The sequence below is a fragment of the Sander vitreus genome, chromosome 10, assembly GCF_031162955.1.
Source record: "Sander vitreus isolate 19-12246 chromosome 10, sanVit1, whole genome shotgun sequence".
In the NCBI taxonomy this organism is placed as follows: domain Eukaryota; kingdom Metazoa; phylum Chordata; class Actinopteri; order Perciformes; family Percidae; genus Sander; species Sander vitreus.
Window position 1 is genome coordinate 22,404,663 of NC_135864.1, and position 14,649 is coordinate 22,419,311.

At 40.3% G+C, this 14,649-nt stretch overlaps 1 protein-coding gene across 2 annotated transcripts in view; it reads left to right on the forward strand.

The window, feature by feature from the left end:
- The window catches only part of ctnna1 (catenin (cadherin-associated protein), alpha 1), an 87,961-nt gene extending 79,542 nt beyond the window's left edge, over nucleotides 1-8,419 (forward strand). For both annotated transcript variants that reach the window (XM_078260954.1, XM_078260953.1), the window contains exons 17-18: nucleotides 4,378-4,512; nucleotides 6,493-8,419. In XM_078260954.1, coding sequence (XP_078117080.1) covers nucleotides 4,378-4,512; nucleotides 6,493-6,783 — 426 coding nt within the window. In that variant the 3' untranslated portion in view covers nucleotides 6,784-8,419. The remainder of the gene's footprint in view (nucleotides 1-4,377; nucleotides 4,513-6,492) is intronic.
- Nucleotides 8,420-14,649: the final 6,230 nt, after the last annotated feature.

Genomic DNA, 14,649 nt, shown 5'->3' on the forward strand with positions numbered 1-14,649 from the left:
TCCTGTATCTCCTCAAACTTTGCCATGAATCTCAGTCGCACTATTTTTCCCAATGGCAGTCAGCACACTGTAACATAGATATGCATATATCTCTGCATCCCTTTAACCCCCATGTCAGTTTTGAGGTGTCATGGCTGATAAAGGTTCCCGGTGGCTTCTTGTCCTGAAGGTCCTTTCTCAGGTTAGACACAGTTAATTATCCGTAACTTGCTACCGTTTGTTTGAGATTGTCTTTTAACCATGGCAGGAGAACAATTTGGGCTGTCAGTACATTATGATATGGGGGGGGGATTTATAGGGTTGAGGCATAGTTATCGGCATACTTTTGGAAATAAAAATGTTCTTTTTAGCGGTTTCGCTGTACTGTCTGGCTCTCCAATAGCCAGGCTAAAGATAACGCAACAGGTAAAGCCCCTCCAATGAGAACACTAAGCAAAAAACATTCAGAATCACCTTACTGGGATCTGAGAACAGTGTTAATTTTCTCAAAACAGGAAGTGACTGAAAAACAAAACGCATCAGAAAATACATTTGTTTTTACTGCCCTGTGACACCCCCCAACGGGTTGCTGGCACATTAGAATGCTCCCCTGTCAGTAAATATTTGAAATTGGCGTTTCCCTTGGGTGATGCGTCCTAAAAGGTCAGTGCTGGGCAGAAGCAGCAGCACAGTGGCTTTGCCTCTGTATAATGGAATTCAGCGAAACTGCATGGCATGATGGGTCCTGACCTTCCTGATCATCATTTATATCATGGACATCACCCAAGTAAAATCCTTTTGTTCAACATCCTGCTTTGTCATTGTTATTGCCTCATTTCCTTTCCTTATTTTGTGACATGTGTTGTTTAGGGGAAAATATGTTTGTTTTGGTTTACTCTGTGCTCTGGACCTTCTTCAGAGCAATAGCTTAAATGCTAAGGAATGCAAAAAAAGTCAGAGCTACCCACACACTTATGAAGTGAAACCCTCATGAATATGGAACATACTAAAAGTCATGTAAGGCATTGTTCCTTAAGCGATTCAGTTAGCAAATTAGAATAGTGATCTGCTATCCTTTGACCCAACTTTGATGTTTCACCTTTATTTTTCTGAGAAGGCACTTAAAGCCTACAGTGAAAAGACAAGGGCATGTTTGAAAGATGGTGACTCACCTTTTCTATTAGTTTGCCTTTAAAATATATCCAGAGTCTTGTGATGAAGTCTCTGGTGCCCCTCTCCCTGCTTTGCCATCTCTCAATAGTAGCTGAGCAAGCAAGGTTAACTGTCCCAGTCCATAACTGGCCACACAGCATGTGGGAAAAGCAAGAGATATATCATCAGGCTTGAGGAACATTTTACAGCAGCACTCAGAAGACAATTTTTTTTTTTTTTTTTACAATGATGGGCTATAATGGTTGAAGTAGAGCATCACTCAGTGGGAACAAGAACGATGATCCTCACACCAGAGCAAATTTTGTTTTGTGAAATGGAAATGAGTTGTTTGAATAGTGAGGCTAGATGTGATTTTCAGCATGACTGTGGCTGTGTTATGAAGTTTGCTGCACAACCTGCAGATACATTAACATATAAGTTGAACAAGTACACCTACAGTATATGCCCCATTTGTAATTTGCACTATTAATTGTTCATACTGTTGAATATAAAACCAGAGTTAAAAGGTTTCTCTGTGAAAAGTGAGTTGCCTACTGATACAGTGGGTTTGTGGAAACACTGACTGAGTGCTATTAGTCAGTGAGGTACTTTGGCTCCTGAAAAGATGACCAGCATGTGAATAACACCCGAGGTAATCACTCACACAGGGCTTCCATTTGCATTACCAAAACAATCCAAGGTGTTCTTGTCTCTTCTCTGTGCAACTTCTGTATTCACATGTCACACTCAGAGCAGCCTTGCAGAGTTTCCTGAGTGCTGAGTGAAGCCAGCAGCTGAGCTGAGTATGAGCACAAGTGATGCTTTCACAGTGCCCTGCTCTCAGCCGTCTGAATACTTCCTCAAGCCCTCATTAGCATGGCTGCTGCATTCAGCCTCATCCCAGGTCTTTGCTATTGCATGTGTGTGTCTGTACACACACACACACACACTCCCTCTTAGTTACTCAAACCCCTCTCCCAACTACAGTTGAATCCTCCTGTCCATGTCTTGTTTCCCCAGTTGGATTTTTTCCCCCCTCTCTTCATCCTCGTCTTTTCTCCAATTACTTACTTTCCTCTTTTTTTTAACCTTTCTCCTCCCATTGTCTCCAGTCTCTGTCATGTACGCTGATCATCCCCTCCAGCTCTTTCCCCCCTCCTCTCCTCTTGCATGCCTTTCTTTAATAGAATGCCAACTCTTACATTTCCCTCCTCTCTACTTAGCCCATCCTTCTATTAATCAGGAGTGGATGGTAGTGGCAGAGAAGATGTAGTCCATTTTATTAATATTGTCAGTCCTATAGAACCCTCAATAAGGAAATACATAAATGTAATGGGTTTAGTTGTAGTTGGCTTTAAAACCTTTAATTTGTGTTTATGTATGTAGATGTAGAAGGCTGGGCTTCTTTGAGTATGGTGAAAGAATGTTACTTGTATTTTTTGTGTCCTTACACTACTACAGCACCCCATCACTCTGATGTATGACATGTATGAATCTGGGAGTGAGTGCACTATATTCAGCGGAGCGCTCTACTCGCACCAGGGATACTGATGTGCTCAACAGGATTAGAAGCATCATAATTCCTATTCTGTTTTGAAGTGTCAGAATATCTTGATGCCAAATATGTTTTGGCATACATTTCTCTCTTTGCATAGAGAAACGACAACTTGGTTTCATCACCCTGTGTGGATTTAGTGCTTTTTAATAGCGGTAATGGCCATTATTGAGAGATGTTCACCCTGTGTGTTATTTGCTCACTTATGCCCAGGCAAAATGCCTCTTCAGTTTGCCTAGCCACATGCAAATAATCTGTCAGCACTGACATCACCAACTCCTTCCTGCAGAGATTCCATCATTTAAAAGATTGGCTGCTATTACCTCCCTTTCACCTTTTCCCTGCACTCAGAATTAACAGGGGCCAAAGGACTCCAGACTGCCAAGCACCTGCAAATACTGGTGTTTCAGCCAGTATTTTCTTTTGGCTTGCTCACTCACATGGTCACCCCGGTGCTTTTCACAGGTATTGTTAGATTAGTAGGGGATGTGAAAAGCTGCCAGCCCCTGATGATCTGTAACAGAGTCAGTCTCACCATGTCATGATCATTGCTGACATACTGCTAGTGTGTCAGGTCACTCTGCTGAGATCTACAAGGTGATGTAAAGCGTCAGAGCCCCATCAGGGTGTTTACATCTCTCACTTGATGAGCAGCTAACAAGAGTACTGTGGCCTAATTACTATGCTGGCAGGGGGCTTGTTTAGCAAACTAGGAAAGAGATTGGAAATTGTGTTTCAAGGTAGAACCAGAGTCTAATTATGATGAGATGAAATAATTCAAAAAGATTGCCAGTGCTAAATGCCATGAATTTGTGGAGCTCTTCGCATATTGCCACTTTCAAGTGGGTTTTATGATAATTTATTGGATTTCTTGAAGTTGATTTCTTTTTTGTTATGGTTCCAAAGTGTTTTGTGTCCACAGCTGGCTTTTGACAATATTGCAATGCCTTGTTGGGAAGAGGAAAAAGAGGCTTTTTCAACTTGGTATTGAATTCATGGTCTCTGTTTTGCCAAACATTTTAAGTTTCTTCTTATCCATTGCATGTTTCCTCTGAGAATAAATTGGATGTATCAAAGTCTTTTTGAATGCTTCTCCAACCCTGAGCAGTTTATTTGCACCTGTACACCTAAAGACATTGTTTAAGATGTTGGGATGGAGGGTTCTCAAACTTGTTTCTCGCAAGAACCCAGATTACTGATGGGAGGTGGGATGATGACTTTGTTACATTTTGAAGACGTTTCTTATCTACTAACAGGGCTGCTGTTTACACTTTGGATCAAGTATTTTTGTTTCCAAAAATACTTTATACAAGCTTTTTACCACCACCTAAATGTAATTGATTGACAGCAGTGTTTGCTGCCTAATAGAATTTGCATTCTGTGTGACTTGATCGTGCTTAACCCTGTGAAGAGGAGTTATCAATCTACCAGTTGTGGGCATGCGTTTGTCATTTTGGCACTGAGCACGGCCCTAATGTGGGTGTTTACCTTACCTGTCAAACTGCTACTAACTCATCTTGATAAAGTGTGAGATCATTGCCTCCGTAGAATCCCATAAATATTCCGATTGAGTCGTACCAGCAAGTTCCAAAAATTGATTCATTGTACAACCTGCAAGCAGGTAGTATTAACCACAAACCTGTTTGTTTGATGTTGTTGCAGTTGATGCATGTTGTCTTTCTCCCACACAGTGCCCTGACTCTACCTGTAAGCAGGACCTGCTTGCCTACCTGCAGCGTATTGCCTTGTATTGTCACCAGCTCAACATCTGCAGCAAAGTCAAGGCCGAGGTGCAGAACCTGGGAGGAGAGCTGGTTGTCTCTGGGGTAAGTTCCACATAATTTTAACCATGGACACATTGCCTACAATCGTCATTGTGCCAAATGCCCCACAGTAACTAAAGACTATAGTAGAGCAGTTGAAATGGGGTATTAAATTATTGTTATAAACTATTTTTGAGGACTGCAGCGTGCGGTCAGAGTTGATGGGGGTAACTGTAATGAAGCTACAAAGGTGGCAACATACCAATAAAAGAGGAGAGCAAGAAGAGGGACAGCAGATGCAAACAGTGCAGGTTTCAAAGCATTCACAAAAACAACGTGAAGTGAGGTAGGAAACAATGTTTTAAAGCCTTAAGAATACACACAATGTATTTTGGTGAGAAACCATTACTGTAAACAGAATTGCATTTCTTGACGATGAAATATTGAGCTAAAAAGAAGATTAAATAATTAGAATGCATTGGCTACTTTCTAAAGTTTTATTATCCGGTGTTGCCCACATCATCTTTAAAAAAAAACAAAACTAAGACTTAATGGCATCGGCTGTTGGTTGTGATTAGTTAATGATTCATTCTCTGCACTGTAATCTGCAGCTTATATTTTATATCGAATAAACGGATAACAGAAATAATGGTTTTCTCTGTGCTGGAAAGGACTAATGTTGAATAATTGTTTCCTACCCTCAATACTACTTCAGATAAAACTATGCAAATGTTTACAGACCCCTTAAGCATTCATTAACCACTTACTTGCCAATCAAATTAATTAAAATAGGTGCAGGAAATAATGAATTCCTCCCTGCTTTCTGTGGGGCTGAAATGAGCCTATGCTCCCTAACACTTCCAGTCAGGTGTCACCATTGTCTCTGAGGCTCCTGTGGAGATTAAATTAGTGTGACCTTTCCCCATATTGTCAAATTTTGATAAACTCTGAAATAGGGCTTAAACGATTCCTCGACTAATTCGATTACAAAAAATCCTCGACGCAAAATGAGTTGCCTCGAAGCTTCGTTAATTCAATGTTACCAACGTTGTATCACTGATGGACGGTGTTTCCGCACGGATCATTATTACTGTCGCACACCAGACGCTGCTCGGTCTGCTGCTGGCGACACATGCCAGAGCGTAAATAGTGCGGGGCTAAGAAGGTCAGGCTGGAGAAAACCACAGAAAGTGTCCAAAGTTTGGAATCAGATCAAACGTAATTAGAACGAAAACTCTGTACAGAGTGTCTACTGCAAAAATCTAATTAGCTTACCACAATAATAGCACGACGTCAGTGCTTCAGCATCTCAACAGAAAACATGGAGTCTAACTTAATCATCCATTCCACGAAGTGGACCCGACAAAAGTAAATCATAGTCGTATGGACGATGAAACTACACCAAACACAACAACTAGCAAAATCAAAGACAAGAACATATGTAGTGGTGACCACAATCTGATCTAAAGAGCTGACATGTTGACTATCCCTTCGGGAAAACAGCTGATTGTTGCGCACCATTCTCTCTCTCTCTCTCTCTCTCTCTCTACAGAGAAACAGCTGATCAACGATCTAATAGCATACGTGAGCTATGTAGCATTGTAATCAAATATATAAATGAAAATAGGTTGAGTATAACTAATATTTACATATAGGCCTATATACAGATCAGTCTCAGGTTGGAACTTGTAGTTCTGAAAGTTAAGTTGTTTTTGTACTATTGTTTATTATTGCTCTTCAATAAAACGGAAGTATTTCTTATCCGATTACTCGATGGAATAATCGGTAAAATACTCGATTACTAAAATAATCGATAGCTGCAGCCCTACTCTGAAAGGTAGTTAACTCTTCCATACAAACGCTTTGGTTTTCCCCCTTGGAAAACATGTAGTACAAAACTGGACGACGTTAGAAAGACGGGAACATTTTACTGTCACTACACATGAATTCAAAACCGATGTAAGAATAACAGGCTTTGCTTTCACCGTTTTATAAGGCTAACCGTTTCTCTGATGTTCTCTCCTGTCTCTTCCATGTACTCAGTTGGACAGCGCCATGTCCCTTATTCAGGCTGCAAAGAACCTGATGAACACAGTGGTGTCCACCGTCAAGGCCTCCTACGTTGCGTCTACTAAGTACCAGAAGAGCAAAAACATGGAGTCCCTTAACATGCCAGCTATCTCCTGGAGGATGAAAGCGCCTGAGAAGAAGCCTCTGGTGAAGAGAGAGAAGCAGGATGACGGCCAGACCAACCGGGTCAAGAGATCCTCTCAGAAGAAGCACATCAACCCTGTGCAGGCTCTGAGCGAGTTTAAAGCCATGGATAGCATCTAGACTCCCCTATATCTGATCCAAGAGACCACAAAATATTGACCAATGAGTTAATATATATATATATATATATATATATATATAGATAGAGCTTGTCATTCTATCAAAAACAAAAGGTTTTATCATATTTGTTCTACCTTTGCATAGACAGCTTGTCTGTTTGACCCTTTATATTTCTACACTGCCTCATTTCTATTCCATAAATTCAGATCGTCTCTAGTCTGTAGCATTAACTGTCTCTTCTCTGGAAAATGCAGCTAGAGTGAAATCAACTGGATGAATGCATTTAAAAAAAATCTTTTGTGTTTATTGGAGGAAGAAAAGCGGATTCCATAGATATAAAAAATAATTGCAAGAGGGTTTTGATTATTTTGTATTCTAACCAGTTTAATAATAATACTGTGGGGTCACTGGTGTTTTCCACTACAATGTCTGATTATGGCAAAATACCTTCTGTATTGCAAATATCGACTATGCAAAATCTGTCTGCTATTTTAACTTGAGCAATAACTAGTTCATTATGATGTGCTGGGCTAACTGGTAAATTTTAAATATGTTTTGGTTCTTAAGTCCTTAAGGAACCAAAGTCAATACATTTCCATGTGTGCTTGCCCTTTTCTAACTGTATACATACTTTGTTATGCCACTATAAACAGTTTAAACTGACCTGAACACTATTTTCATTGCTAAATGACTGATATGTACCCCATTAACTGATAAATGTCTTCTTTTTTTAAATAACTTAAGCATCTCCTGTATTTTCTGTATTTTTTTCCACGTTCACATCATGCAGCAAACCAAAGGTGACAGATTATTCCTCCCAGCCTTCTGTGTGTTGCTGCATAACTGGTCCATGTGCTTAACCCTACACTAAATGCACACCGATTCAACCAGTTCAGTCAAACGTTGTAAGTAAGCCTCAACTCCTCAGAGTCTGGGAGAACCCAGTGGGCTAAACGATGAGTAGAACATGTGCCCGTTACTCTTCCAAAGCTGACAAGCTTCAGAACTATGAGACCAAACCCTTCCACAATCTAAGAATGTCCAAATTGAGGGATCAATAGGTTTTCTCTCCACAGCTTTGAAGTAAGCGAGGAAAGGAGGGGATTCCACTGTCTTTAAACTCTGCTTATTGTTTATATTCCTTGTCCTAAAGCATGAACACTAATCAAGGTTTTATGTCAGGCACAATCTTTATAGAAAACTAGAAACACATTGCCAGGAGTTGGAGCTTTAAAGTTAAACAGGAGAGAGTTTATTTTTATTAACTTCAGGTAACAACTGCGGGATGTTTTCGAGTCATACGTGGTATTCTGCTGCATAGTGGTGCATTAGTGTACAGCGAGGCTTTGAAACCCTGCTGCTTTGGTCTTGGGGCTGAATCTTTGTTTTGCTCGTCTGACATATGTGAGCTGTAGCAGGATGATTATCTGACAGATGGATATTTTTTTTTTTTTTTTTTTTTACTGTAGAAACGAGCATTTTGACTTTGTCTTTTGCTGTATTTGAGTTTGGATTTAAATCTTGAGTGTTATCAAACTTTGCTGTGGATTTTTTGTTATTGAGAGCTGACTTGTTGTGCACACGTTTCTTATATTCATGTGCCTGCTTTATATCTTAATAAACCATTAAAATGAAACTGTTTTTTTTTTTTTTTTTACTTTATCTGCACACTGAAGTAATGTTTTTCTCCCCTCCCTTGAACCTTTCCTTGTTATGCTTTGTTTTGCCATTATACCAGTTATGTTGTTCTAACCAAACTGTAAGCCCTAAAGAATATTATCAATAAATATGAAAATGTTGCTTTCGACGGTAAAATGAGTTTTAGCACACCCCAAAATATGCTGCTGTGCATAATTAAGGTATATTATGTATACATGCCAACCGTACAGTCTGCATTACTGACTTAAGGGCTAAATACAGTATGCTCTTGTAACTTCTATAATTGGGTTGCTCTATTGTTGTCGGTTATAGTCTCAAAAGAAAAGTGCAGCTTTTAACATCAAACGTTTTCAAGTCTTCTGGTGGTGTCTCTTTAGCAATAGCCTGTGGAGAAAATGCATTGAGAGACCCACGGAAGTGCACAATGTGAAGATAAATGTATCTGAAGCAAGGAAATATTCGGAATAAATTGTCTGTTCTTCCCAAAGTGCTGTAGTAATCACGCGTCAGAGTCAGTTTGACTCATCACAGAACACTGAGAAGACAAATCCACTTTGTCATATTCTTACACATGCAGGTCAGTTTAAGTATCACAGTTTATTTGTGTGATGATTGTTCCTTATTGAGTTAAACTAACTCATCTACATCCACTTAAGAATTAGATTATTATTTTTTTTTTTTTAAGTTTCCCAGAATAACTGAATAACCCACAGAAGATGGATTTGAAATAGATGGAAAGCAACATGGTGGCAGTAGAGTGAGAAGAATTTCACACCATGGCCTGATAACTTTGGCGATCAAACAGTTCTTGACTGCTCCTTTACTTTAGGATGAATTTTACACATTGATTTTATCACATCAGATGTGAAGAAATTAATAAGTATTCACAAAGCCAGAGGTGGAAGTAACCAAAAACACTGACTCAAATGGTACGCTCAAGTGCAAGTTGAGGTATTTGGAAAATATATGGCCACAATATTTACAGATCAAAACTCATCTGAAAGGAAAACTGGAATCATACTTGGGAGGTATATAACTTTAGAGTATACGTCACTCCTGTCAAATTGCATAAGATGGGTGCTGTTGACTTATTGTTGTCACCTTTTTCCACATGGTTTGGGATTGCCAGTAATAAAAGTATTTTGGGAAATGTTATAAGATCCCTGGGTAAGAATATAGGTCACAACATCCCTTGTGGCCCAGTGTTTTGTTTAAACTACAAATAAGGTTGTTTTTTTTAATCTAAATCCAACAAACCACATCTGGGTGTATAGCTGCAGCAAAACATAAAAGTGAGCAATGAATTGGATGGATGCAGGATGACTCAACAAACGTCATTGCTCCATATATTTCTAGCTTTCTAAGATAAAGAACAACGGTTGTGGAATGACATGGACAAACTGAATAGTTGGTCATGTGAACATAGCTACACATTTTTTGACACAAGATTTTTTTGGGGGGGGGATTTTCAAGTGGCATAGGAGAACTTTACAGAAATGCTTTTAAAAGGAGAAGAAGCTGTGCAGCAAATGGACCAGACTGTCATCAATTTATTATGGAGCGATATACACTTTTCATGGCAGACATTTTTTACGTGCCAACGCAGGAAAAGCACAGGTGGGTGTACTATTAACAATGGCTCCATTCCAATAAGTGTCCGATCAGGGAGTGAGCATGTACACTGCCAGAGCGCTTAAACTAACTCACCTAAATGGAATGCAGCCATAATTAATGGTAACAATCCCACCTGTGCTTTTCCTGCTTGAACAAGTCAAGCCATGAAAATGGTCTACTAATGAGAGTGAAGCCGCCAAAATCGAGTTAGCTAGCTAGCTAACTGACAAAGAAATATACTTTTAAATGTGTTGTTCGTGACCCAAACGTTTAAACTAGCACTGTAGCACCCGAGGAAACGGAAGCGTGGCGAGTGAGGAAAATTAGCAGTTTAAACACAGCCTGAACTGCTAGCATAAGTTACTTCAGTTTGAATGGAGCTAATGCCTCGGCAGCTAGCGTTGGTCGGCTTGTCCTCCGTCCCGTTCCCCCCGCTTGTTTCTGCTGCTCTGTGGGAAGCATTGGACTAACAATACAAACCAAGTCTGGTTACACCTAACAGTTAGTCCGTTTGCACTGAAGTGTGTGTGCATTGTATAAGGATGGATAACTAGCCCTTGCCTAATAGCCTAATAAATGGATACCGACCACACATGTCCAGACTCACTGTGGACACATTCAGTTCTTTCCTTCTATGACATTTTGTTTGAAAGTCATTTCATTCAACACATTTCCCCTGAACATCGAGTGTGAACATCCGTAAGCCATGCTTTACACACTGAAGGACCAGTTAGGTGCATAACGGGGGTCCAGCTGACCTTTGAGAGAAGCATTACCTGCAAATGATTTAACAGTCAATGACAGCTGGAGGGATGTAATCCTGAGATGGTTCAACACCTACACTCGCTCCCCTCAGCAGTCGCAATGGTAAGTGAAACTTGCCATATTTTTTTGTTTTTACCACTGCTATTATTGTGCTTCTGTTGTTTATTTTCGCACATTGCACACACTAGCTGCGTTCTGCTTCTGTTAGTTCTGCTTAGATTGCTATAGCTGTTGATGGATGTAAGACATGCATTGGTTACACACATGTCTCACATTCTGTGGTGTGTTGGTGTGCGATGTGGTTGTTGTGTGTATGCATTTCTGATTTGATGTCAAAATCCTTGATGGCCATGAAGTCTGGTTGATTCTCCTTGTTCAGCAGCCTTGAAGCCTAGGCCTAATATAAATCTTGTTGCTCATGCAGTTGTGGCACAGAGTGGGGTGCTCATGTCTGGTGCATGTGTTAGTATGCAGTAAAGTGGCGTCTGGATGAGGGCCATGTTTCCATGAGGTTGAAGTACCTTAAGCTTGGAATTGCAATCCACAAATTGTTGTGTTGCTACTTTTCAAAGGAAAGGCTCTGAACACAAAAAACTATCCTCCTGACTTCAGAAATGGCACTGACACCAGGCCCTGACATCTTCACTGAACTTGTGCTTTATAAAAATTTAAGCAGTATGTGGTGCCATGCACACACTGTTGACTGAAAAAAGAAAGAAAGAGAGGGGTAAAAAAAAAAAAAAATAAAATGCCTGGGCGGAGTCAGCATGGTCCATACTTGTCTCAGTGGTATTTATTTATTTTGAGGACTGGAGTTCCATAATGACCCATTAATTATTACCTTATATTCATTATCATGAATATCTTCTACTTCATCTCTGTGTAAACTGGGCCCTCACTGACTATTACGAGTGGCCACGTAAGGAGTAAATCTGTTCCCTACAATGTTAATAATATCCAGGGTGGTTTACATCAGTCTGCCTGTAGGAAATAAGCAGTAAAGTCTGAAACTGTAAAGACTGCACACATCAGTTAATGGTGATAATAAATCTCCCATGTATTTCAGTGAGTCCTGTGTGTTGATGTAGCCTTTGACATGGGTTGACAGCGTTAGTGCATGAAGAAAAACCAAACAAGTACCTCGCTCTGTCAAAAGTTGTAATTACTTTCACTCGACCATGCACAGGTGCAAACTTCATAGGACAATGGCATTTGTTGGGAATTTTGTATAATTCAACACAATGTACAGACAACAGTGTTGTAAAGCGAACAGAAATGTGATTGGTTTTTGTCACGCTGGAAAACACTCTTTGCTGTTGTGTTGTGCCCAATCAGTGCCTGCCTAATCCATAAAGCCTGATCCATTAAGTCAAGTTTTGAACCCTTTGATGTCACAGTGGGATTTTATAAATATAATTTTACATTGAATTGCAATAACTTTTTGACTTTTCATTACGGTTTGCATGCACTTTTAAGACTTTGCAATACTGTCCTTTTTTGTGGAGTCTTTCAAGGGCCATAGGAGCCATTTTAAATAACGTTTGTAGTTCCTTACACTAGTTTTCTGTTTTGCCCTCAAAAAACTTGAAATTCTTTTGCAATTAATTTCCCCTGCAGCTGTTCGGTGTTCTTGTCTTTGTGCAAAAATTGTGCAATTCCATACCAGCGCAAATCCAACCCTCCATGGTCCGATCACAGTCATTGTCATGCTCATGGTCATGTCAGATAACGTACTGTAGCTTATAGGATTATATGTAAAAGAAGCCTCGTACTACATTCACTGTTTATATTTCATTGTAGGCTTATAGCCAGTCCCTCCAGAAAAACGCAAAAGTCCGCATATTTATGCGGGGGCCGCATTTTTTCAAATACGCCGCACTTTCGCCGCATAAATTACCGATTTCCGCGCAAAATATGCGGGGCTTGCATGATTCATTTTCGTTGCAAAAAAGTCACATATATCTTATGCAAACCCCGCGATGAAGCCATGATGAAACCACAATTTTTGCAACTTCCCGCAATTTCATCGCATAAAATTACATAAATAACCCGCATATTCCATCGCATTTTTTAAGAAAACGTACCGCACAATCAAGGAATAAAAAAAAAAAAAAATGAAATAACGAACAGTCCCTTAACTATTATATTAGATGAAGCCAAACTCAGCCTCTTATGCATGGCTTATCTATTGTCTTGTTAAACAGTTTTTTCCCGGTAGATTTTTTTGTCCCACTCCGCCGCAGATTCCGTCTGTCTGATAGTCCGGTACACTGTTGTTTCCACAACAACAAAAACACAGCAGTCTCTGAACTCGCGTTGGGAGTTTCGTTGAAGTTGGATGTAGTCCAGTTTTTGTCTAATGAGCGGACACTTGCAAGCAGGATTGATGGAAGAGGTGGCCGACTAGCGTTAGCTTTCGAACCTAGCTGCTTTCCACTCCTGCACACCGCTGTCGAGGTCCCTTTCCCTGGCGAGCGGCATCGGGCGACACCGCAGGCTGAGGTGCTGGTCTCCGTAGCAGTATCTGTAATAAAGTGTCCTGCATATTCTCCGATCTGTACCAATGTATCACATGTGTACACATGTGCGGTAGTTTAAATGCACATAATTGTTGTAAAAGTTTTCTGTTGAAAAGACGGAGCCTGTTAGCGATGCTTCAAGATGGCTGACCTTCGTTTTGCCTCGGGAATACTCGGGGAAAGCCGATAGTCCAACCCCCTATGGGCGGGTTGGAAACATGCGGAAGTAGCTCCTACTACTGGCTATAGTCCATAGCCTCTGGGCAAAAATGCCTCTTATGACGCAAAATGATGATTTTTGCATCATAAGAGTCTTTTTTTCCAGACCCACAATACAGAGATCTCTGGTCTCAGGGGGACATGAGGGAGGGAAGCACGGTCATTGAAAAATACTACCGGGTTTCTACTGATACAAAGCTTAATGCTAAATCGGTGAAGTATTCCTTTAAAGAGTTGGCCAATATGACGGCCATCAGAGTTTTTGCCACACCGCTTACAACATGGCAGTTGTCTATCTCATATCTCTGGGTGTATTAGGTCATTGAGAACATGGTTGCAAATCAATGAGCAGGACTTGTTTGTGATAGTATAGGATTTTTATGTGGCTTTTGTGAAGTACTCTGCAATTGACTGCATTAGCTGAAGACGGACGTCCTGTCTGGTATTTTATCCATAAACAATTTCTCAATTGATTCTCTATGAAAAGTACTCTATTACAATACTTATTGATAATGTAATATAAAAATTACATACACTGTGATAGAGGATTTCACCCATATGGGCCACCCCTAGCCGACTTATGCAGAGTGATCCTGAATATCTTCATACAGCTGCAGCTCACAGATGTCACCATGTAATCTATACAGGATGGTTAGAAGCAAAGGCACAAAAAACATCTCACGAAATCATACTTGGCAATGTCCATCTAGTAGGACTTGAAATGCAAGTAATTGACAATTCCTGGTGTTGTCCATTATCTGAATCAGTTTCTAATAGAGGTGTGAATCTTCACTGATCTCCCGATTCGATTACGATTATCATGTCTTCGATTCGATATCTCGATGCGTCTCGATGCTCTGTAAATACGGCTGGTCCCCAGAGACTAGTCGAGTCTTGACAGATCATCTCCTTTGCGGCTCTCTGCAGACCTAAATCTAAGACCTAAGCCTTGTAGAATAGAACAAAACAGTGTGGCTGTACAAGAAATTTGAATGCAGATATGATGCACAGGTGACAGCGCAGACCAGCCCCTCATGTCAAAGCCCCCAACCCCCTCCCCACACACTGCTAGTTTCCTCCCATTTGTGTT